Source organism: Phocoena phocoena, chromosome 3 (assembly GCF_963924675.1).
Source record: "Phocoena phocoena chromosome 3, mPhoPho1.1, whole genome shotgun sequence".
Taxonomy (NCBI): domain Eukaryota; kingdom Metazoa; phylum Chordata; class Mammalia; order Artiodactyla; family Phocoenidae; genus Phocoena; species Phocoena phocoena.
Window position 1 is genome coordinate 167,232,338 of NC_089221.1, and position 23,108 is coordinate 167,255,445.

The window sequence follows — 23,108 nt, forward strand, 5'->3', positions numbered from 1 at the left end:
TCAGGAAGATTGAGCAGCATGCGCAAAGGCGCTGCGGTGGGAAAGATCCAGGATCCAAAGGTCCAGGATCCAAAGGTGGCCAAGTGAACAGGTTCAGGGAAGAACAGTTCAGGAAGATTGCGCAGCATGCGCAAAGGCGCTGCGGTGGGAAAGATCCAGGGTCCAGGTCCCTCACCCAGACACTGCGACAGGAGCGTCAGCTTCCACCCAAGGTATCTTCCAAATACACAAATCCCACCGGGTAACTGTCCTGCTTAGAGTGTTCCCGAGGCTCCCTGTCCCCTGTGGATCATATCGAAGCCCTTTAGCCCGGAGCTGGGCACCACTCGGCCTCTGCTCTCCCCACTACGGACCCGAACGCCCTCAAGGGCAGTCACTCCAGGCCCCACCCCAAGCCACTCCCCATACTCTCAGCGCCGGGACAGTGCGGTCCACCCCGCCTCACCATTGGACAGTTTCGGAGAGCATGGAACGCTGGTTGGCTGACGTGGCCGTCAGTTAGAGTCAAGGCCTTGATAACCGGTCCCCGAGCTTCGAGGGGGCGGGCTCGGGTGCGGGCGCGGCTGTGGCTGCGGCTTCAGGTAAAGCGCCGGCTTTCGGGGCACCGATGGGGTCCTGGGGGGATCAGGGTACGCATTGGGACGGGGCGCTGCGCTTCTAGCCCCTTTGCGGGCTCAGCGCGCTGCGACGGGGCGGGCGCTGTGTCCTCTGGCTGGGACCCCTCCCACACTGGGAGTCCCGGGTGGGCGGCGAGCAGAGTCGGGGGGCTCTGGATTCTTGAGGTCTCCTACTTCCCGCCCTTCAGGAGCGAAGTGGGGGGCTTTGTTCGCCCCCTGGCGCCGCAACCGACTTCGGGATGCTTTCACAGAGTCGCTCCTGGACAGCCTGGGGACCCGGGTCCATTCCCTCGCGCTGGACCTGAGTGTGTGTGTGTGTGTGTGTGTGTGTGTGTGTGTGTGATGGGGGGTGATTCGGAAACGGTGTTGGGGGGAGGGACGGATGGCCCCCGGGCCGGCAGACAATGGACAACGGATGGAACCGCCCGGCGGCGTTTCCTGTAGGAAACTGCTCTGTCTCCGTGAGGCCGTCCTGAGGGGACAGGGGGGTGGGGGGTGCTGACCTCAGTACCTCCCCCTCCCTCCGTCATCAGCCTCCACTCCCACTTCAGGGGTCTGACAGTCCCGCCCCAAAGTTAGGGGGTGCCACCACGCAGAGCCTCAGTCCGGGAGGACGCCCCCTCCCCAAGACCGGGATCTGCACTGCCCGCCTCGTATCCCACCCCTCAGGTTTTGTGAGCACAGCTCTGAGTCCCAAAATAGTCCCTGGGGCGGGAGTGGGGGCGTGTGGCGTCGGCTCTGACGGCCTAATAGGGGGGTCTCAGGCAGAGGATCCGGATCTAAGCTTGCCAGCTCGGGCAGGGAGCGGAGGAGAGGGGAGGGCAGTTGCGCGCCTCCACTCCGGTGAGGCTGCAGCCCCTGGAGCCGCCACGGTTTGGGCCTGCTCTTCCCATGGGGGACACACGCAGGGGACAGGCAGGAGTGCAGGCTGGGAGGGCCGACCCCCTCTGCCTCTTTGCCCCTCCTGGGGAGGGGAGGGCTGTTTATAGAATGCCATCAAGTGGAGGGGTCAATGCAGAAACACTGGCAAAGCTGCAGGGTTCAAATCCTGCTTCTGCCCATGTCCGGCTTTGGCTGCGTCACTTAATCCCCGTGTCTCAGTTTCTCCATCTGCACAATAGGGGGAAAGAATAACCTACCTCAAAGGGTTTACCTAGGATTTTTTTTTAAGTTACCCATAAATTGCTTAGAATAGAGGCTAGCCCATAGTAAACGTCAAAAGTCATTGGCATATTTTTATTTACTGTTCTTGGGGCATCCACCCATTTTTCAGGTCAGTCTCTGGGTCTGGCTGCTCCAGCTGGTTTGGGTCTTAGGAATGACACACAGCTGTTTTTTTGAATTCCCAGGGTCTCAGATTTGGGTGTAACCAGGTCCCCGGAGTGGGGGGGCTGACCCCACGGAGTCACACGGCCAGCTGTGTGTGAGGCAAGTCCAGACCCCTAAGCCCCAGCCCAGGTTTTTTCCATGACCCAGCTCTTGCCTGGCAGTTTCCTGAAAACAAGTCCTGAGAGGCACTGGCTGTCCTCCGTGTTGCCCTGCTGGCCGGCCCCTTACAGCCAGTGTGAGGGGACGGGAAACAGCTGCTTCAGGACTGGAAGTTCCCCGTCACTCTCCCTCCTTGAGGTGGGTTGGGGGAGGTGTCAGGGACCCAGGCTGGACGGAGTGGTGAGTGGGAGGGTTCCCCCAGCTGTGGAGCAGAATGAGTCAGGTCGACCGACGGGTGCTCAGTTGCTGGTGGGTACTAGGCACGCAGGTGGTCATCCGGAGTGCGAGAGACCAGAAGGGGTGACTGGGAAGGTTGCCAGGTGGTTAGCACAGGTGGGCAGTAGGTCAGGAAGAGTACAGATCGGGTCTGGCAGGCACCTGCTGGTGGAGGGCTGGGCAGACAAGAGGTCCCCGCCAGAAGATGAAAGCCCAGTCTGAGGGCATTTCCCATAGGCAATTGACTTAACTGCTTTATGCCTTCATTTCCCCCATCTGGGAAAGGGGGAAACATCCCACCTTGCAGGATTATACTTGTGTGTGGGGGGTTTACATTTAGTCAGGCCAGGCATAGAGTAGGCACTCGATACAAGCTGCTTTCCCTTCCCTCAGGGTTTCTCACGTGAGATCTTCAACGCCCCATCTTTCCTGCCCTATACTCTCTGAATCAAATTTCTGGACTCAATATTTGTCCTTGTTAAATATCACATTATTAGATGTGGCCCAATCTCCCCAGTTTCTTAGAGCCTCCATCACATCACCTGAAGTGTCTCTATCCCTTTAGCCCTAAGCATAGCCACAGCTCTGAGTTTTTTGTTTGTTTGTTTGTTTTTGTAGTTTTGTTTTCTTGTTTTTGGCCTCAACACGTGGCACGGCTTGTGGGATCTTAGTTCCCTGACCAGGGATTGTACCTGGGCCCTCAGCGGTGAAAGCACCGAATCCTAACCACTGGATGACCAGGGAATTCCCTAGCCACAGCTCTGACAACCTGGGTGCTTGTGGTTCCACTACAATCTCTTACAAGTCAAGGGCAGAGCCCTGTGGCACTCCAGTAGAGACATCCCAGGAAGACTGGTATCCATTGATTTGCATCCTTGGTGCGTCTGGCCCACAACTCTCCATCATTCCTAAAGGATCTCACAAGTGACCCTGGTATAAATTCAGATGTACATGAGCCATTGAAGGGCTTCCAACCCTCGCCTTCCTCTTCTGAATGTTCACACTCCACCCCTTTGAGCATTAATTTCTAATTTTCCCCAGGGACCGAAGAAAACTCAGCAGGTCTGGAATGCACCTCACCCTGCCCCCGCCCCAGCTGCTCTTGTTCTCTCGATCATCATCCTCTTTCTTTTTTTTTTTTTTTTTTTTGCCACGCCATGTGGCATGCAGGATCCTAGTTCCCCAGCCAGGGATCGAACCCTTGCCCTTGCCGTGGAAGCACGGATTCCTAACCACTGGACCACCAGGGAGTTCCCCTCTCTTCTCCTTTTGATGCCCTTCCTGCCTCCTCCTGCCCAGCAGGCTGAGGCCTGGCATGTGAGGGTCCCCACAGTCATTCATTACAAACTTTCTTTTTTATATATATAAATTTATTTATTTAATTTATTTATCTTTGGCTGCGTTGGGTCTTCATTGCTGCACGCGAGCTTTCTCTAGTTGCGGTGAGCGGGGGCTACTCTTCATTGCGGTGTGCGGGCTTCTCATTGCGGTGGCTTCTCTTGTTTCAGAGCACGGGCTCTAGGCGCATAGGCTTCAGTAGTTGTGGCACAAGGGCTCAGTAGTTGTGGCTCATGGGGTCTAGAGCACAGGCTCAGTAGCTGTGGCGCACGGGCTTAGTTGCTCCGCGGCATGTGGGATCTTCCTGGACCAGGGCTCGAACCTGTGTCCCCTGCATTGGCAGGCGGATTCTTAACCACTGCGCCACAAGGGAAGTCCCCATTCCAAACTTTCAAGGCCACTTGAGGGAGGAGGGAGGAGAGGGCCTGTGTGGGGGGGTGTTGGGGTGGTGGTGGAGAGGACCTCTTAGGTCTGTTTACTCACTCAGAGTCTGGACTGACCCCAGAGGCACAGCCAGCGGGACAGGGCCCAGCCCCATTCTCACCCCCTCTGGGGGCTACTCCAGGAAACATGGCCAAGTTTGCCCTGAATCAGAACCTGCCTGGTAAGTGTGCAAAATGGACTTTGCATGTGTACAGATCCACGCTTGGCACCCAGATGCAGACACAGCCCTGCAGCTCCCTCCTTTGCAGAGTGGCCAGAGGGCCCTTTATAAAGGTGGATAATATCATGGCTTAAAATCTGCCTCTGGTGCCCTGTCACAGGTGGAATAAAACTCCATCTCCTCATGGTGGCCCAGAAGGTTCCCCACCATCCGGTCCGAGCCCACCTCTTCTACTCCTCTCCCCCCTCCCTTCCTTCACTCTGCTCTGCGCATCCTCGCCTCCACCGGCTCTTACTCAGGCCCACCCTGGTCATTCCACCCCAGGGCCTCTGCATGGGCTGTTTTCTTTTAGGACCCTCCTGTCTCAGCTGCTTCCTCCCCCTCATTCAGGGCTCAGCTTGTAAGTCCCCTCCTCAGGAAATCTGCCCTGACAGCCAGAGCCCACGTCTGTCAGTTATTCTCTATTGCATCTTGGAATTATTATTATTGCCCTAAGCACCATTTGGAACGATTGTGTTTATCTGTCTCCTGTAAGAGGTTAGGGATGCTTGTCTTGTTCACTGTTATGTCCGCAGCACCTAGAAAAGTGCTTGGTACATAGTAGGTGCTCAATTAACGCGTGAACCCTCGACTTTTTGGGAGCAGAGAGGCGTTTAAGCCTTGGGTGTGCAATCCAGGTGTGCAGGGTTTGGTGCAGGTGGAGTCGTGCAGGCGTGTCGTGGGGCAGTGGGGACGCGTTCTCCGGGTCTCTCCGGCTTAACGCCCCTCCACGCCCCTGTCATGCCCACAGACCTGGGCAGCCCTCGCCTGTGCCCCAGCGTGACTGGGGGAGCTCGCAGCCCGAGTTCGCCCTACTTGGTGGAGACGCCCTATGGCTTCCACCTGGACCTGGACTTCCTCAAGTACGTGGAGGAGCTGGAGCGCGGCCCCGCCGCCCGCCGCGCCCCGGGCCCCCAGCCCGCGCGCCGCCCCCGCGCGCCACGGGCCGGCCTCGCAGGCGCGCGCAGCCCAGGCGCCTGGACATCCTGCGAGTCCCTGGCCAGTGACGATGGCGGAGCACCGGGCGCTCTCTCCCCGGGCGCACCGTCGGGGCTCATGCTGCTGCCGCTATCGCCGCGCGCACCCGTGCGCAATCCGCGCGTCGAGCACACGCTCCTGGAGACCAGCCGGCGGTTGGAGCTAGCGCAGGCGCACGAGTGCGTGCCCAGCCCCGGCCGCGCGATCCCGCGCAGCCCGCGCGGGTCCGGCCACAGCAGTCCCGCCCCCAACCCGGCCCTGGCCTCGCCCGGGCCCGCGCAACTGCAGCTGGTGCGCGAGCAGATGGCAGCGGCGCTGAGGCGCCTGCGCGAGCTCGAGGAGCAGGCGCGCGCGCTGCCCGAGCTGCAGGAACAGGTGCGCGCGCTGCGCGCCGAAAAGGCGCGGTTGCTTGCCGGGCGCCGGCAGCCCGAGCCCGACGGGGAGGCCGAGGCGCGCCCGGACAAGCTTGCTCAGCTGCGGCGGCTCACCGAGCGCCTGGCCACCTCTGAGCGCGGCGTTCGCGCCAGGGCAAGCCCCGGGGCTGACGGCCCCGACGGGTCGGCTTCTAGCCTCAGTGAGGGTGCGCTGCAGGTCCTCGATGGGGCGCCCCAGACGCGGGATACAGGCACCCAGACCGTGCCGGAGACTCAAGAGGCGGGAGCCCAGGCGTTGCCGGAGACCCAAGAGGCCGGCGTGGGGGCAGCTCCCGAGACCCTCGAGGCGGAAGTGTGGGTGACGGAGGCTCTGCTGGGGCTGCCCGCGGCCGCCGAGCGCGAGCTGGAGCTGCTTCGCGCCAGCCTGGAGCACCAGCGCGGGGTGAGCGAGCTCCTGCGGGGTCGTCTGTGCGAGCTGGAGGAGGCCCGCGAGGCTGCCGAGGAGGCACAGGCAGCGGTGGCGGCCCAGCCCCAGCCGTGCGAGGCTGCCACCCAGACCCCGTGGGGTTGTGCCGAGAGGGCCACGCAGACCGAGCCCGCTGTGGAGGCCCCTGCCCCGACGCAGGAGAACCTGCCCGGACCCACGGATGGGGATAGGGCAGTGGCACCCGCGGGTGAGTCCCCTCCCCGTCCCTCGCTGAGCCCTGGTTTGCTGGCCACCGAATTCTAACTCACTGTCTTCATCTGGTCTCCGCCAGGCACCCTCAAATCCATTATGAAGAGGAGAGACGGTACACCTGGCGCCCAACCCAGCCCCGGACCCAAGAGCCTGCAGTTTGTTGGGGTCCTCAACGGAGAGTGAGTACCTTCCCCCTCCCCAGGGCAGCATCTTCTGGGACTGGAATGGGGTTTGAATCCCAGCTCTGCCCCTCGCTCGCGGCGTGGTCTTGGCAAGCCTCAGTGTCCTCATCTGTAAGATGGGAACAGCCACTCCCACCTCGCAGGACTCCAGAATGAGCCCCCAGGGGAGGCTCAGCAGATGCCTCTCACCCTGCCCCCAGGTACGAGAGCTCATCCAGCGAGGGCGACAGCGACAGCGAGGACGGCGCTGCTGAGCTCCCGAGGAGCAGTTCGTCGGGCTCAGGAGACGACAGCGGCGGGGGATCCGACTCCGGGACCCATGGCCCTCCCAGCGGCGGGGAGGCCCGGGACCCCGAGCCGGAGGCAGAGCCAGAGCCTCAGCCGGGTGCGCAGGGGAGGTGAGCAGCGCCGCGGACACGTAATAGGAACGGCTGCTCTCTTTCCCGTCTCCCCACTCCCCATCCCAACCCCTCCTTAGCCTCTCCATGTCTGCGTCTCCCCGGCAGTAGGTGCGAGCTGAGCCCGCGTTTGAGGGAGGCGTGCGCAGCGCTGCAACGGCAGCTGAGCCGGCCCCGCGGAGTCGCTCGCGACAGTGTGAGTGCGGGGAGAGGCCTTCGCAGGAGTCATAGGCCCGCCAGGGACCTCCTCTGACGCCTACCTAGGGAAGAGCATCGGGGTCTTTAGAGTTAGGAGGGTCCCAAGTTCCGTCACCTCGCGCCAGGGCCCTGCACGGATCCCAAGCTCTCCAAAGGGCTCTTCGCCCCAGGACAGGGCTGATCTTTCCCTGATTTCCCAAAAGGGGTCCGCCCCAAGCCCCAGCCCCACTCCCGGACTCCCCAAAGACAAGCGCTCACCGCCTTCCGCCACTTCAGCTTCTTCCCCAGGCTCTTCCTCAGAAGGAGAGCATCCCTGTCCCCTCGAGCCGGATACCCACACTAACTGCACTCCCTCCTCGAAAGGGGTGTGGCCCTAGGAGTGACCATCCTCCCCTGAATGGGTTCCCAGTCCCGCCCCCACACCCTCCCTGCCACCCCTTCCTGGACCCTCGCCGAAGTCTTTCCCCCGTCCTGGCAGGGCGCGGCGCGCCTGGTGGCCCAGGAGTGGTTTCGAGTGTCGAGCCAGCGGCGCTCTCAAGCGGAGCCCGTGGCCGGGGTGCTCGGCGCGGTGGTGCGCCTGGGACGTGAGCTGCTGGAACACGTGGTGAACCTGACGGATGGCAACGGGAACACAGCCCTGCACTACAGCGTGTCCCATGGGAACCTGGCCATCGCGAGCTTGCTGCTGGATACAGGTCAGCATTGAGGAGGGGTGGGGAGGGCACCAGGGAATCGGGAACCGGGGAAGGGAGAATCTGGGCAGGTCTTGGCTGGGAGGACCTGGAGAAGGATGCAGAGAAGGGCTGGCCGGGCAGAGGGCACCACTGGCCCTTCTCTGGAGGTTACATGACCCGTTGTGGATAGATTGACCACTCTGAGCTGTGAGCTCTGCCCTGACCTGCCTCTCACTTTGCAGGGTGAGGGTATTCTGGGCTTTGGGATTGGGTAGACCTAAATGTAGAGGAATTACTTCATTTCACCAGCTTTAGCTTCCTCCTTTGTGAAACGGGGGATGCAGTGCCTCCCTCCCTGGGCGATTGTGATAACACACACGTAGAACAGCACCAGGCACGCAGGTCAGTCAATGGTCCCCATGCCTTCTGTCCCTGAATCTCCAGCCTTGGCGTTCACCTTGTTCCTGAGCCCCAATATCCATCCACTGCCTCTTCAGCCTCCAGGGGAGGTACTGACTGGTCAGGGCTGTGACTGCCTCCCGGGCTGGGACAGTGGGCCTGCAGTCCTCCACCACCAGGTCCCGCGTTGGCCCCGTCTCACACACATTTCTATCATCTGTCTCAACGTTTCCCCCTCTGGAGCAGAGATACACACATCCAGGTGTTGCTGAGCCCACAGACATATATTGAGAGCCTTCCAGGCACCAGTGCAGTACCAGGATGGGGGTGGGCCACCCCCATGGGACTCACAGCAGAGGGGACAGTGGACAGTAGACAAACTGATTGCCCACCAAGAGCTCTCCGGGGTGTTCTTCTTCAGGCCCCTGCAGGCTGAGGCAGGTCCTGCTGTCCCATCCTGCATGCCACCCCCCTAAATACACAGATCCATTCCATTTCTGCAGGTCTTGGTGGCCAGGGGGAAGGGCACAGCTACTCTGGGCTGGACAAGGAGCTGGGGCTTGGGAGGAGGGGACTATGCATGATTCAAAAGGTATTTCCCGGGACTTCCCTGGCGGTCCAGTGGTTAAGACTCCACACTTCCAATGCAGGGGGTGCGGGTTTGATCCCTGGTCAGGGAACTAAGATCCCACATGCTGTGCGTCGCAGCCAAAAAAAAAAAGGTATTTCCTGGGCAGCTCCTGTCTTAAAGGGGGCTGAGGACTGGGGTTGTGGAGGGTGGCAAGGCAGTCATCTTGGTTGCAAGGCCCGAGGCTCCTTAGATCCTCTTATTCCCTGCATTTGAACACACTCCCCCTTCAGCTCCAACTCTCCAGACCTTGCCGTGGGCCTTCTGGTTCTCACATGGGTCAGCCCCTTTGGCCCTCCCCACCCCCAGGACACCCTTCACGCAGGGGCTGTTTCCTCTCATCTCCCTGGAATGAAGGGCCTGGACATGGCTGTGTCCTCCTTGTTCTTTATCTCCACTTCCAGACCGTTTCCCCTTCCTCCTTTCGTCCCATCTTGGAACCTCTAATTGATCAGACCACTACTCCCTCCGCCCCTTCTGACTTCTCCCTCTCATCTCATCACTCTTCATTTCTTGAATCTTAGCTCCTGGCTGGTTCTCCTCCTCTCCAGCCTAATCCTCACCAATATGTTTCCTGATGGATGATCCCTCCCATTTCCTGGCTTCTCAGTTCCTTTTTTTTTTTTTCCTGGCTATGCCACAAGGCATGTGGGATTTTAGTTCCCCGACCAGGGATCGAAACTGCACCCCCTGCAGTGGAAGCGTGGAGTTTTAACCCCTGGACTGCCAGGGACGTCCCTTCTCAGTTCCTTGACCTACTCCTCTCCCTTCACCCTGACATCAGCCTTACACTTGTAAGGTCACCACAACACCTTGATGTCATCAGTAACTATGCCCCCTCCATAATCTCACTTCCTAGTATTCTCTCCTGAACTCTCACCTTCCAACATCTCAGCTCACTGTCTCCTGTTGCCCAACTCCCACAGTCCTTGAACCTCGTGGGACCAGTATCCATTGCTCCCACCACATTTCACTGTTCTGTCTCCTTGCCTCCTGGCCTATCATTAACTACTCCTTTATGTACCCTTTCAAACCCATCCCCATACCCCTCCCTCACCTCACCCTACTTGCCTGGCAGACCCCAGTGGGGCACACAGTAGACCCTCAAGTGTTTGTTGAATGAACGAATAAGCTTTCATGAGCAGGGGCTCTGGGTGTGTGTGTGTGGGGAGCAGAGATAATTATCAATTTTACTCGATAATTATCAAGTAAACATAATTTCCAATAGGGGTAAGGGCCATGACAAAATAAAACCAGGGGAGGGAATCAAGAAACAGTGTGATCCTTTAGCTTAGCAAGGCCTCAGGGAAGGTAAAGGGAGAGGGAAAACAGGTGGGTCCCCTGGCTAACTGCAGAGACCCCACTTTGGTTATTTCTCTGATCCTCCTTCTGTGCCCAACACCCTCCACCAGGGTCACAGAAGCTTGTGGATGGAATGGACACCTAGAGAGTATGCCACACAACTAGGGAACACCCTTAATCCTGACTTAACCCTTTTACTCCCCAGCTGGTTGTCTCAGATCCCCTCTCACTAGGGCACCCTCTCCATGACCGTGATCCACTCCTTTCCCCAAACCTCTCCCACCCATTCATCTCTGCAGACTGTCCCTAGACTTGTGGAGCTTTCAGAATGGTGGGGTACATGAGCGGTAAACATTCTGGGGAATGAGGTCCAGAAGTAGGTGCTGTGCTGTGAGGAAGAGGGCCAGGATGGTAACAGAACTGACCCCAGGGGAAATGGAGCTGATGTCTGTGTTCAGTTCGGAAGGATGGGCAGCAGTAACCAGGCTGTTAGTTTCCTAGGGCTGCTGTAAAAAAGTGCCACAAAGTACCACAACGTGGGTGGTTGAAAAGAGAAATTCATTTTCTTGCAGTTCAGGAGTCCAGAAGTCCAAAATCAAGGTGTTGGCAGGGCTGTTTCCTTCTTAAGGGCTCAGAGGGAGAATCTGTTCTGTGCCTTTCTTCAAGCTTCTGGTGGTTGCCAGCAACCCGCAGCGTTCCGCGGCTTAGGGCAGCTTGTCTTCTCGGCCTTCTGCATCACATAGCTCTTTGTCTTTGCTTCTTCCAAGGATACCAGTCATATGGAATTAGGGCCTACCATTAATGACCTCATCTTAACTTGATTATGGTTTGCAAAGATCTTATTTCCAATTAAGGCCACATTCACAGGTACTGGGTGTTAGGAGTTCAACATATCTTTTGGTGGGGCAATGGCAGGGGGGACACAATTCAATCTGCAACATAGGCTTGGGGGAGAAAGGCCAACTCCAGAGGAAGGGACAGAAGTTGGTAACAGAGCCTCGGAGGCGGTGGTGAACAACGGCCTGTATTCCAGGTGCAGTGGGGAGACACAGGAGGGCTCTAAATAGGTGATGGGGCCAAATTTCTTTCGATCTCTTTCTGGCTGCTGCATGGAAACTGGAGTGGACTTGGACACCAGGGGGGTCCGGCTGGCATTTCTCTGGGGGAGCAACAGTGGTGGCTTGGTGGGTAGTAGCTGGGAAAATAGAAACGTCCATTTATCTCATTCATTGAGCAGCTACTAGGTGGCAGGTATTACTCTAGGTACTGGGGGATACAGCAGCAGACAGAACAAAGCCCCCAACACAGTTTGAAATAGGAAGGTGAGGAAACTCTTCACTGAGATGAGATGCAAGCAGAACCCTGAAGGTAAGGGAGGAGCCATGTGGACCTTGCGGGGAGGGCCTTGTAGGCAGAGGGAACAGTAAAATCACGCATGACCCTCAGTGACCAACCTGACTGAACAAATGAACCTGAGGCTTGGAGGGAGGCGAGTGGACTAGAGGGTGTCGGCTTCTTGGTGGACTGACCCCTCTTCTCTCTCCCAGGGGTCTGCAAGATTGACCACCAGAATCGAGCTGGCTACTCCGCCCTCATGCTGGCTGCACTCACCTCTGTGGGGCGAGAGGAGGACATGGCTGTGGTCCAGAGACTCTTCCGCATGGGCAGTGTTAATGCCAAGGCCAGCCAGGTGCGTAGATACCTCCTCCCTGGCTCGGAGTCCAGGGGTCTTTTCCACGTTTGGAGCCAAATGTCTTGTGACCCCCCTCTTTCCCCCGGAGCCCACACCAGCCCTGTCCCCTTCTTTCCCATTTCCCAGACGGGACAGACAGCCCTCATGCTGGCCATCAGCCACGGCCGCCAGGACACGGTAGCGGCCCTGCTGGCATGTGGGGCAGATGTGAACGTGCAGGATGCAGATGGGGCCACAGCGCTGATGTGCGCCAGCGAGTATGGGCGCCTGGACACTGTCCGGTTGCTCCTGGCCCAGCCAGGCTGCGACCCGGCCCTCCTGGACAACGTGAGCCACCATGGGGCTGGTGGGGTAGTCGCACCTTGGTTCAGGGACCTGACTATCCCTATCATCCCTCAGGAGGGCACCAGTGCCCTGGCCATTGCCCTGGAGGCTGAGCAGGACGAGGTGGCCGCCCTGCTGCACGCCCACCTGAGCTCAGGCCAGCCTGGTCTCCCGGTGAGTGCAGAACCAGCCCCAAGAGACAGTTTCCCAGCTGCACAGCTCAAGGATCCCGTGAGCCCCAGGAAGGTGGCTTCTCTTCGCGCACCCCGGGGGAGCACCCGGGGGGGGGAACCTGCGCCTGAATTCTGTGTGGCTGGGATTTGATGTTCAACCTGCAGAATACCCAAGGGCTAGACACACCTTCACTTTACAGGTCATGAACCTGAGGCCTCCAGAGGGGACATGCCGTGAGGTCAAAATAGAGCTGTCAGACCATGTCGTGTCAGTGGACTCCTGTTACTGCCCCCAGGCTCACAGCAAAGGAATAAGGGGCCCTTTAGGTCGAAGGGGCAGGGGAGGGGGGGGTGCAGGCTCCCCACAAGTCAGAGCTTCAGGGTTGGAGATGAGGTGTTTGCCAGCAGCAGGCAGGAGGGGCTGGTTTGGGGGCAGAGCACTCAGTTTGTCCCCATGGGGGAGAGGCTTATGCTCAAAAGGCAAGTGCCAGGCTGTCCTCAGCACTTTCAAAATTAAAAATCATCCTGGGAATTCCCTGGCAGACCAGTGGTTAGGATTCCGCACTTCCATTGCAGAGGGCACGGGTTCAATCCCTGGTCAGGGAACTAAGATCCCGCATGCCATGGCATGCCTCATGGCGCAGCCAAAGAACACAAAACGAAGCATAACACCAACTCATGCTGTGAGCCTAGCCATCCCGCACTCTCCTGTAGAGATGGGAGAAAGGAACCAGGGAGGCCAAGTGCCTCTTCCAGGTCACATGGGACAGAGGCAGGATTCAAAGCCAGGTGCTCTGGCTCTGCTGTAAAAGGTGCCGTTCCTGCTTAGGCAAGCTCAGTGGACAGAGGCAAGACCTCCACTAGGCTAAGCAGCCCTGAGTCTAAGGGGGCTGAAAGCCAGTGTCCTGCCTACAGGAGACTGACAGCAGCCCCCCTCAACCTCTCTCACCAGCTGCCCTCTGACCGCCCCACGGCCAAGCCTAGTGAAGGAGGCTGCAGTGACGGTGGAGAGGACCCCCCACCTCAGTGACTGGCCTGACACACTGGACCTGGATTGGGGGAGAGCTTTCCCTCGCCCACCTCAACCTCGGGGCACACCAAGGGTCAGGGTCCACAGGGAGGGGCTCAGCTTGAACTCTGCAGGGTGAGGTGGGACCTGAGGCACTCTGGTCCACTCACTCCTCCAACCTTCTTCCTTAATAAAACATTCCTAATTCAGCTTGTCTTGTTTTGGAGATACACACAGACAAGTGCTTCTCCCTCCTCAAAAAGAAAACGCGTTGTTGGGGAAGACAACTCCTCCAGCCCCCTTCCAGAGTGCAGTGGGTCAGTGCAGACCATCTGGGGGGTCCCATGGGAGGGTTTTATAAGCTTAGTGGCAACTGAGACAAAACCCCAAGTTTACACAGAATATAAACGCTTTATTAACAGCAAATCATCCTCGTGGGCCAGGTAGTCGACCCAGACATCCAGGACCCTGTAAACAAACCCAAGTATGAGATGCTGACAGGTCCCTCTCTGCAAGTGGCAAACTCCCTCCCCCGTCTTGCCAATCTCAGCAAACCCTTTCTTCACACCCCGCCACCAAGAGCCCCTGCAAGAGCCCCTCATCCGTATGCCTGGCGAAACCTCCCTACCACCAGCCAAAGGTCTACTGTTTCCCACTCCAGTTGTGCACTCACCAGTCCCAAATTCAGCGCAGCCTCCGAGCCTCTCGCTCTGACTCCAACAGGGTGAGCACGTCGCCCTCGCGCACGGGGCCTTTCACGTTTCGGATGATGGAACGGCTCGTGTCGTCCATGAATTCTACGCGCACCTACGGGGTTGACGGGGGGCGGGGGACCGGGAAGAAGTTAGTGTCGGCCACAAACTGGCACCGTGGGATAGCCAGCTGATTTGGATTCAGAGAACGTGCCTGCTTAGACACACTTAAAAAGGGGGCTGAGCCTGGGAAGTAGGTCTGGGCCGGGAGAGAAGCCGGAGAGGGGCCGAAGCGTGGACAACAAAGCTCTCCAGCGCCAGAAAAAGCCACTGGTGGGGGACAACTGCCGCTCTGGGCCCGTCGGGGACGGGAGCACAATCGTGAGGGCGTGGAGCTACATAGTGGTCGTTGGGATTGGCTGAGCCAGCAGAATGAGGTATGTCAGAGCCCAAGGAATGAGGTCGACCGAGCCCAGACCCGGTGGGCAAGGCCTCGGCAAAGGCTCGGACCGTCCGTGAGCTTTCCGAAAAAGGGTACGTATCGGTTCTCAGATACCAGGGCACAGAAGTCATCATCGGAGACTCAAGACCCCAGACCCCACCTCCTCGTCTCTCCACCTCACCTGCGTGCACTGTCCCTGCGAACCGGTCCTGCCCAGCACCTTGGTGACCTGGGGTAAAGAAGCTGGGATCAGATCTGGACCACCCGGTTCCCCTACTCCTTCCTCCCTCATCCGGGCCCTCAAACCCGGGCTTCCGCCTCACCCTGGCAAGCTTGATGGGCTGCACACGACTCGTATCCATGATGGACGTACGGCGGCTGATCGGGCGGAAAGGAGTCACGTGCTTCGGAGAGAACGTTTATAAGGCGTCCTAGCCCCGCCCACTCCCGTTATCGCGAGACCATACTCCATGTTCCCAGCAGCCCTCGCGGTAGAGACGTCACCGGCGCCCTTCAGCGCAGGGTTGAAAGATGGCGTCTGCTACTCGTTTCATCCAGCGGCTGCGGAACTGGGCATCCGGGGTGCGCGGGGCGGGAAGGGCTGCACTGGGGAGGGTGGGGCCGTGGGCTCCGTGCGCCCCGGACACGCTCCCGTTACTCACCCCCCTCCTGCACCTCTGGGGCTGAGGCCAGTGGTGCCGAGATTCCCCTTATAAGCCGGGACCCCGCTCTCAGCCCGGAGCCTCCAACTCTTGACCCTTCCAGCCCAGGGCACGCCCGCCTTCACCTCCAGCCCTTGGCCCTCTCTTGGCTGGGGTCCCACTCAGGCCTGGGATTTACCTAGTCCTTCTTAGCTTTGGATCTTGTGGCCCCGGCCTCCAGCTTTCCTGTTCACCTCCAGGGCCCATATTCTTGTCGCCAAATGCCCATCTCCCGCCTTCCCTTCATTTGTCCAGCCCCGGACTGCCCCACGTTCGCTGGCCTTCTCTTCTGGGGTGCCCTGCGGGCTGACCTCCTTCTTCTCTTTCTCCCACAGCAAGACTTGCAGGCGAAGCTGCAGCTGCGTTACCAGGAGATCTCCAAGCGGTGAGCAAGCCCCGCTCGCTGCCCGGACTGCAATCCTGTCCTTCCATCAAAAACAAAACCCCTGTTCTTTTAGACCCCTGAAACACTGGGCCGAAATCCTGGCTCTAGCCGCCTAGCTCGCTGTGGAGGCAGAGGTTTGCCTTTATCTTGCTGGACTATGTCGGAGAGTGGTGCTCGTGGAACAACCAGATGGGGCTTGAATTATGAGTGGGAATCCTCAGTGTGATTTGCAGTCCTAAGTGTGGCCCTGCTAGTTAGCGTTGTCATCCCCAAGCTACACATGAAAATATTTGAGGCTCGGAGAGACTAAATCATTTGCTTAAAATCACTCAGAAGCCAGCAAGTAACAGCTGGGATTTGAACCCAGAAGTGTCTTGATTTCAAACTCATTTGAGTCCAAAAATTACTTGACATTTACAAACCCCTGCTGTGTCCTCAGCCCTCTGGGATACCAGTGCTAACAAAAAAAATTCTCATTCCTTTCATGGAGCTCATATCCTGGGGAGGAGGGAGAAACATAACATAGTAGGGAAATAAACACAGCAAGTAAAAAACATTGTTCTAGAATGCTCTGAAGGCAAAACAAAGTGAATAAGCTGGAGGGTGCCTACCTCAGATCAGGTAATCAGGAAAGGCCTCAGGGATTGACATTTGAGTCACCTGAAATTCCAAAGGATAGTTATTAAAACATTCCGGGCAGAGGCAGCAGTAAGTGCCAAGGCTGTGCAGCCCGACAGAGCCAGAAGTAGGAAGGAGGCTAGTGTGGCTGAAACACTCTGAGGAATGGGGAATAGCGATATATATATGAGTGGCAGGCAAAGGTAAGGCAGCCATGGAGGGTTAGCATGAAAAGAAGAACAATAACTTTAAAACAACCAAATCTATGTGAATGCCTGCATGTTGTGACTGATTCCAAATATCAAAAGTTTTAAATTGCTTTTCCATCCAGGGTAGTTGATACAGTTGAGGAAACAGTTTTGTAAAATTTTCAACTTTTTTTTAAAAAGGATAATGGCGCCCCCTAGTGATTCATTTAGGCCTTTCTGTTGGGCGCTGGTTCTTTTTATCCTTTGTGTGCTCGTTTTCTGTTGGTCCCTGGCCAACAGAGGGTTATCTCTGCGCTCCAGGGGTTAAGCAGATTCTAACTTCAACACAGGATATTGCCTTTATTTATTTTATTTTATTTATTTTTTAAAATTTATTTATTTTTGGCTGCGTTGGGTCTTCATTGCTGCGCGCGGGCTTTCTGTAGTTGCGGCGAGCGGGGGCTACTCTTTGCAGTGCGTCGGCTTCTCATTGCGGTGGCTTCTCGTTGCGGAGCATGGACTCTAGGCGCGCGGGCTTCAGTAGCTGTGGCTCACGGGCTCTAGAGCTCAGGCTCCGTAGTTGGAGCGCATGGGCTTCGTTGCTCCGTAGCATGTTGGGATCTTCCTGGACCAGGGCTCGAAGCCGTGTCCCCTGCATTGGCAGGCAGATTCTTAACCACTGCACCACCGGGAAGTCCTATTTTATTTTTTTTTTAATTTTTAAAAAATATATTTGTTTATTTTTGGCTGCATTGGGTCTTCGTTGCTGTGCGCGGGCTTTCTCTAGTTGCGGCGAGCAGGGGCCACTCTTCGTTGCGGTGTGCAGGCTTCTCATTGTGATGGCTTCTCTTGTTGCAGAGCACGGGCTCTAGGCTCTCGGGCTTCAGTAGTTGTGGCACTCAGGCTCAGTGGTTATGGCACACGGGCTTAGTTGCTCCGCAGCATGTGGGATCCTCCCAGATCAGGGCTCGAACCCGTGTCCCCTGCATGGGCAGGTGGATTCTTAACCATTGTGCTACCAGGGAAGTCCCTAATTTATTTTTTATTTTAAAAAAAAATTTTTTTTGGCCGTGCCACACAGCTTGTGGGATCTTAGTTCCCTGACCAGGATCGAACCCGGGCCATAGCAGTGAAAGCACCGAGTCCTAACCACTGGACTGCCAGGGAATTAGGATACTGCTTTTAATATTAAGTTTTTAAACTTTGTTTTTATCTGTATTTCTTTTTTTCTCCTTGGTACAATGACTATCACTTGTTTTAAGAAAAACTTAAGTCCTGGCAAAATGATTATCAGAAAAAAGTTGGTTAAAAACCCAGATGAGGGGCTTCCCTGGTGGCGCAGTGGTTGAGAGTCCACCTGCCGATGCGGGGGACACGGGTTCGTGCCCCGGTCCGGGAGGATCCCACATGCCGTGGAGCGGCTGGGCCCGTGAGCCATGGCCGCTGAGCCTGCGCGTCCGGAGCCTGTGCTTCGCAACGGGAGAGGCCACAACAGTGAGAGGCCCACGTACCACAAAAAAAAAAAAAAAAAAAAAAAAAAACCCAGATGAGGGACTTCCCTGGTGGCGCAGTAGTTAAGAATCCGCCTGCCAATGCAGGGGACATGGGTTCGAGCCCTGCTCCGGGAAGATCCCACATGCCGTGGAGCAACTAAGCCCGTGCACCACAACTACTGAGCCTGTGCTCTAGAGCCCGCGAGCCACACCTACTGAAGCCTGCGCGCCTAGAGCCCGTGCTCTGCAACAAGAGAAGCCACTGCAATGAGAAGTCCGCGCACTGCAACGAAGAGTAGCCCCTGCTCGCCACAACTAGAGAAAGCCTGTGCACAGCAAAGAAGACCCAACGCAGACAAATAAATAAATTAAACAAACAAAAAAGATGAGTGAGAACCCGATCTGTTTATGATTTTTCTATCTTTTCTGCCCTCCCTCTCTGCAGTGGTTTCCAGGGAAGCTCATCTTTTGTTAGTGATTTTGTTTGTTTGTTTTTTGTTAGTGCCTTTTGTTAGCGAGGTTAGCGATTAGTTTTCAGGCCTCAAACTTTGTGTATTGACCCCAGGGTTTAGTCAAGCGAGGACAGAGCTCTGTTCACTCCCCCTCTGGTGGCAGCGACCACGAGGTGGCAGCAGAGACCCCAGAGGACAAAATGCTCTTTGAGTAATAAGGCTTGATCCCAGTAGAGTTCTTCAGAGAGTTCCTGAGAGAACTGGAAACCCAGAGGTTCTGCAGCCTGGCCTTTGGGGACAAAACCCCTCAGAATGAGCCAAGTCTGGGGTTGTTTCCCAAGCGTTTGCTGACCACGATTACTTGGTAGGTGATGGGCAGAGCCCCAGGGCCCAGCCTCTTCATTTCCCGAGGACCTGCGGTGGAAATGAGGCCAGCTGCCAAGCTCTGGGCCGTGGAGAGGTGGGAACAGGCCTCCCTCATGAAAGGGTCCTCCATACCTGCCACGTTTGGGGCAGGTCGGGGACCTGTGGTGGGGCAGACCCAGGCCTGGCCTTCCAGCACCTTCACATCCAATGCAGGGTCTCCCACCTGCTTCTGGCCATTGGACCCTCCCCAGGCATGTGGTCATGGCAGTGTATCAAGGGATACCCCTGGCCTGCAGCACATCCCAGGGGCTACCGACCCCAAGCCTCGTGACTGAGGTGATGGGCCCATGTTCTAGCACAGCCACACAGCGAGAACGACTTGTCATTTTTGTTTCAGTGCCCATGTTCTTTTTCCTCAGAACTCAGCCTCCTCCCAAGCTCCCCGTGGGCCCCAGCCACAAACTCTCCAACAATTACTACTGTACACGTGATGGCCGCCGGGAAGCCACGCCGCCCTCGATCGTCATGTCCTCACAGAAGGTGCTGGCGTCAGGGAAGCCAGTAGAGAGGTGAGGATGCCTCAACACCCCTCCTGCGACCAGCCCTCTCTCCTGCTTGTGCTTTTCAAGGTCCCAAGTCTGTTGAGCATCGACTGTGGCAGGAAATGTACTGCCGGGGGCTTTTCATCTGAGAGCTCATGAATCCCCACCCACCCTGGGTGGGTTTCCTGCAAAAAGCAGAGGAAGCTCCAAGGGCCCTTCAAGGGCCTTGGAAGAAGCCCAGGCATTGTTGTTTTTGTAATTTTATATTCTTTTTAAAGAGAGAATTGTATAAACCTCAGGCCCCTCAAAACCCACTTTGGTCCCTGGCCTCAGGCACTGTCTCTTAATTAAACAGGAACAATAATGTTATTTACTTTAGAGAGTTCTGCTGGGACAGAATCCCACAGACTGGGTGGCTTATAAACAATAGAAAGTTGTTTCTCTTGGTTCTGGAAACTGGGAAGTCCAAGTTCAAGGTCCCTGCAGATTCAGTGTCTGGCACTTTCTTTGTTTATAGATGGTATCCTTTTTTTTGCCACACCATGCAGTATGTGGGGTCTTAGTTCCCCAACCAGGGATCGAACCCATGCCCCTTGCAGTGGAAGCGCTGAGTCCTAATACTGGACCGCCAGGGAAGTCCCCACAGATGGTATCCTTTTGCCATGTCCTCACATGTTGGAAGGGGTAAGGGATCTCTAGGGTCTTTTACGAGGGCACTAACCCCATTCATAAGGGCTTCACCTTCATGATCTAGTCACCTCCCAAAGGCTCCACCCCGTAACGTCATCACACTGGGGCGTAGGATTTCAACATATGGATTTTGTGGGGACACATTCTGCCGATTAATCCTCATAATTAAAATCTGTAAGCTCAAGAATGGAGTCAGTGCCATATCTGCCCCCGATAACTCCATGAGTTAGGCAGTGACGGCCCCTGCTGCAGAAGAAGAATTTGAGTCACAGAGAGACCAGGTGCCCTGCCTGGGCCACACAGCTGGCAGGTGGCAGACGCATGATTTCAGAGCAGTTTGCCCAGACCCCCAGCGGTGGTCCTTGGCCCTTCTGCCAGTGTCCTGTTCTGGGGCAGCGGGAGTGGGGTGCGAGTGGGAAGGGGTGCTGGAGGAGGAGCCCAGCTATTCATGCCGGTTCTGGGACCAGGAGCCAAGGCACGCCGACCAGGGGTTCATGCAGGGCTCGGGGCTTGTCAGCTCACCTTTTGGGGGACCCCATTGGAAGGCTCTGGGCATTCTGAAACACCCTGCACCCTGGCCTCCAGATCCATGGTGTCAGCAGATGTGTTCCTGCCGGGGCAGGGGGGTCTCCCGCAGCTTCCTCCACACTGTTCTCTGAAACCTGGGCCTAACTCAAGTCTGTTTTCATCTTCCAGCTCGGCTGTAGCAGCCACTGAGAAGAAGGCTGTGACGCCAGCTCCTCCCATAAAGAGGTGGGAGCTGTCCAGGGATCAGCCTTACCTGTGACACTGTGCCCCGGGGCGCCTGGCTAAGCCCTCAGGGCCACTGGAGTGCTTCCTCTTCCTTGGACTTTGGATTCCCTCTGGGGAGAACATGACCTAATTTATAAAAAATATATATTGAGCTCTCCAGAATCGCTTCTGTTTTTACTTTTGAAAGGACACACAGGCTTACTTGAACTTCAGGGTGAAGTTGGTGCCGAATCTCTTAATCCCATGAACGCTCCAGAAGCAGGGGAGGATAGTGGTTCTCGAGCTCCAGGGTGACGGTGCTGTCACTGGGCACAGAGGTGTCACCGTCCCTTTCTCGAGGGCCTGGCTCTAACTCTGAGAGTGTCAGAGCGGGTTCCAGGACCTCTGGGTGTTTGGGGGCACTGACTGTAAAGGACAGTGCGGCGGAACAAAAACAGCTCGCTTCCTTGTCTCCCGAGAGCTCTCCTAGCCATTGCTTGTGCGGACATTCACCAGCAGGCTCCCACTGCGGCCCCTGCCTGACCTTGACCACCCTGCCGCTCAGCAGGGATGGCAGAGGACAGTGAGGTGGCTCACCTAGGCCAGTGGGGAAAGGCCTCCCTGAGCCAGAAACGTTTCTGTGTGGGCCTGGGGGACGCGAGGAGGAGTCAGCCCAGGAAAGGAAGGGGCTTCTTTCTGTGGAGGAATAAGCAGGGAGTGAAAGCTGCAAAGGAAATGGCCTTGACTTGGTTGTAGGAGCGAAGGGGAGCCATGTGGTGACCTCAGGTGGGGGAGTGTTGTGGCTGCCCTGTGGAAGAACCCCAAAGCCCATCAGTAGGTGAAGATCAGCCGTATGCCAGGAGAGTGTCGAGGCTGGCCCACCTTTGGAAGCTTGGAGCAAGGCAGGAAAAGGGTCACAGTCCCAGGAGGAGGTATAAGTGCCCCAAGAGTGGGTGGTACAAATGCTAAATGCTTATGAGAAGAAAAGGCTGGGAAGGCTTCCTGGAGGAGGTGGGATTCTGGTTGGAACAAAGGATGAATTAGATACGGAAGGATCAGGAGAGCTGGGCAGGGTGTGCAGAGGCCACAAGGAAGGTAACGCTGGAGGGCTTTTAAAGACCCCAGGCAAGGTGTGCCATTGAAAGTTTCTGAATAAAGTTTTATGACCCAGCCCCCTTCTGCCAAGTGAGGTAGCAGTGAAAAGATGGTTGTCAGTGAGGATGCGGGCCCTCACTAGACACCACATCTGCTGGCACCACGGTCTTGGACTTCCCAGTTTCCAGAACCGTGAGAAAATAAATTGTCATTTACTGTATAAGCCAAAAAAAAGAAAAAAAGATTTATGACCCAGACTTGAAGTTTGGCGAGGGACTGCAGTAAGAAAGAGGTCTGACACCTCTTGAGCACTTCCTCTATGCCAGGTACCGTTCTAAATGCGTTATATCTGTGATCTTGGTTCCTTCCCGGAGCAAGCCTGTGAGGTTATAGCTGTTGTCAAACCCTTTTACCCTCAACAGAAGAACAGGCGTGAAGAGACAAAGAACTCTCAGGCTCACTGAGAGATGGCCCTGAACCTAGCCGCTGATGGGTCTGCACTCAGCCGCTACATATTGTCAGCTGGGTGAATCCACAGCTTCTTCAGTTTTTCTCCCTGGACCCCAGATGCCAACCTCACCAAGAAGCCAAGCCTCACAGGTGGTGTGGGACGCTCCCCTCCCCTCCCTTCCCCTGCCGCAGGCAGTCCTATTTGCTGCCCTTTCCAACTGCCTCTGCACCAGTGCACCTTTGCCTCTTACCCCATGTCTCCTGGGAATTGGAGATTATGAAAAAATTTATATATATGTGTATATATACATACGCTCCAAATGCAGCTATAATCTCTTAACACTTTTGAATAAGCATGCCATCAACCTGCAGATAGAGGCCTTTCTGTGCTTTAGTGTTGCTTCACGGGAAATTTGCACAGCTGTTACAACGCTGAGGACAGTGACTTGTCTGGGGGGCCCGCTGGCAGTAGCGCTGCTTCTCCTAGGGGCAGAGCTGTAGATAAAACAGCAGCCAATTGGATAGAAAACCTGCAGAAAAGGTTTGTATTTTATGTGCCTACTGGGTGAGCGTGAGAAGAGAAAGCCCAGGCTGCTTTCGCCTGTCTTGTTCCCAGAGTAAAGTATAAGACCCGCCTCCCTTTGAGGAGCCTATGCGGGTTAATGAGGTAGTGAGCGTCGGTGAGAACATCCAGGTGCAAGGGATAGAGGACCCAGGATGAAAACCAAGAACCAACGTTTCCTTCATTTATTTACCAAATATTTAAGAGCCTGCTATGTGTCAGGCTCAGTTCCAGGCACTGGGGATACAATGAGCATCACAGCATTCCTGTCCTCCTGGGCCTGACGTTCTAGTGGGGAATCAGACAATAAACCAAAGTAAATAAGTCGGGCGCTCGAGAGAAGCAGGAGGAGGGCGTGCCTGAGCGAAGTGGCTGCCATATTAGGAT

The 23,108-nt window shown here is 56.4% G+C and overlaps 3 protein-coding genes across 4 annotated transcripts; 2 read left to right on the forward strand and 1 right to left on the reverse strand.

Moving 5' to 3' along the window:
* Positions 1-4,229: 4,229 nt before the first annotated feature.
* On the forward strand, positions 4,230-13,519 carry KANK3 (KN motif and ankyrin repeat domains 3). Of its 2 annotated transcripts, none has more exons than XM_065875409.1 (10): positions 4,230-4,263; positions 5,054-6,328; positions 6,413-6,512; positions 6,716-6,913; positions 7,025-7,109; positions 7,590-7,806; positions 11,662-11,804; positions 11,934-12,134; positions 12,207-12,305; positions 13,257-13,519. In XM_065875409.1, exons 1-10 carry the CDS (start codon positions 4,230-4,232, stop codon positions 13,332-13,334), a joined length of 2,430 nt encoding a protein of 809 aa, XP_065731481.1. In that variant the 3' UTR covers positions 13,335-13,519. The 2 variants fall into 2 exon arrangements, with proteins under 2 accessions (XP_065731481.1, XP_065731480.1); XM_065875408.1 differs by having other exon boundaries at positions 12,207-12,311; positions 13,257-13,334.
* A 184-nt stretch (positions 13,520-13,703) lies between these two features.
* RPS28 (ribosomal protein S28) lies at positions 13,704-14,836 on the reverse strand. Its single transcript, XM_065875424.1, has 4 exons — positions 14,771-14,836; positions 14,629-14,676; positions 13,987-14,120; positions 13,704-13,781 (listed from the first exon to the last, which is right to left on the reverse strand). The coding sequence occupies exons 1-3, from the start codon at positions 14,807-14,809 to the stop codon at positions 13,998-14,000; spliced, it is 210 nt and encodes a 69-aa protein (XP_065731496.1). The 5' UTR covers positions 14,810-14,836; the 3' UTR covers positions 13,704-13,781; positions 13,987-13,997.
* A 110-nt stretch (positions 14,837-14,946) lies between these two features.
* Positions 14,947-20,790, forward strand: NDUFA7 (NADH:ubiquinone oxidoreductase subunit A7). The gene is made up of 4 exons (XM_065875423.1): positions 14,947-15,029; positions 15,484-15,533; positions 19,070-19,219; positions 20,579-20,790. The coding sequence occupies exons 1-4, from the start codon at positions 14,979-14,981 to the stop codon at positions 20,667-20,669; spliced, it is 342 nt and encodes a 113-aa protein (XP_065731495.1). The 5' UTR covers positions 14,947-14,978; the 3' UTR covers positions 20,670-20,790.
* The last annotated feature ends 2,318 nt before the right edge of the window (positions 20,791-23,108 follow it).

What these genes read in the sequence shown, in the direction of transcription:
- KANK3 (XM_065875408.1), top strand. Translation starts at nt 4,230, where the DNA reads ATGGCCAAGTTTGCCCTGAATCAGAACCTGCCTG. An exon ending in CCTGAATCAGAACCTGCCTG is followed by an intron (nt 4,264 to 5,053) that starts GTAAGTGTGCAA and finishes TCATGCCCACAG; the next exon opens with ACCTGGGCAGCCCTCGCCTG. An exon ending in AGCCTGGTCTCCCGGTGAGT is followed by an intron (nt 12,312 to 13,256) that starts GCAGAACCAGCC and finishes CTCTCTCACCAG; the next exon opens with CTGCCCTCTGACCGCCCCAC.
- NDUFA7 (XM_065875423.1), top strand. Translation starts at nt 14,979, where the DNA reads ATGGCGTCTGCTACTCGTTTCATCCAGCGGCTGCGGAACTGGGCATCC. An exon ending in TACCAGGAGATCTCCAAGCG is followed by an intron (nt 15,534 to 19,069) that starts GTGAGCAAGCCC and finishes CTTTTTCCTCAG; the next exon opens with AACTCAGCCTCCTCCCAAGC. An exon ending in TCAGGGAAGCCAGTAGAGAG is followed by an intron (nt 19,220 to 20,578) that starts GTGAGGATGCCT and finishes TTCATCTTCCAG; the next exon opens with CTCGGCTGTAGCAGCCACTG.
- RPS28 (XM_065875424.1), bottom strand. Translation starts at nt 14,809, where the DNA reads ATGGATACGAGTCGTGTGCAGCCCATCAAGCTTGCCAGG. An exon ending in AGCCCATCAAGCTTGCCAGG is followed by an intron (nt 14,677 to 14,770) that starts GTGAGGCGGAAG and finishes TCTTTACCCCAG; the next exon opens with GTCACCAAGGTGCTGGGCAG. An exon ending in CGCAGGGACAGTGCACGCAG is followed by an intron (nt 14,121 to 14,628) that starts GTGAGGTGGAGA and finishes TCAACCCCGTAG; the next exon opens with GTGCGCGTAGAATTCATGGA.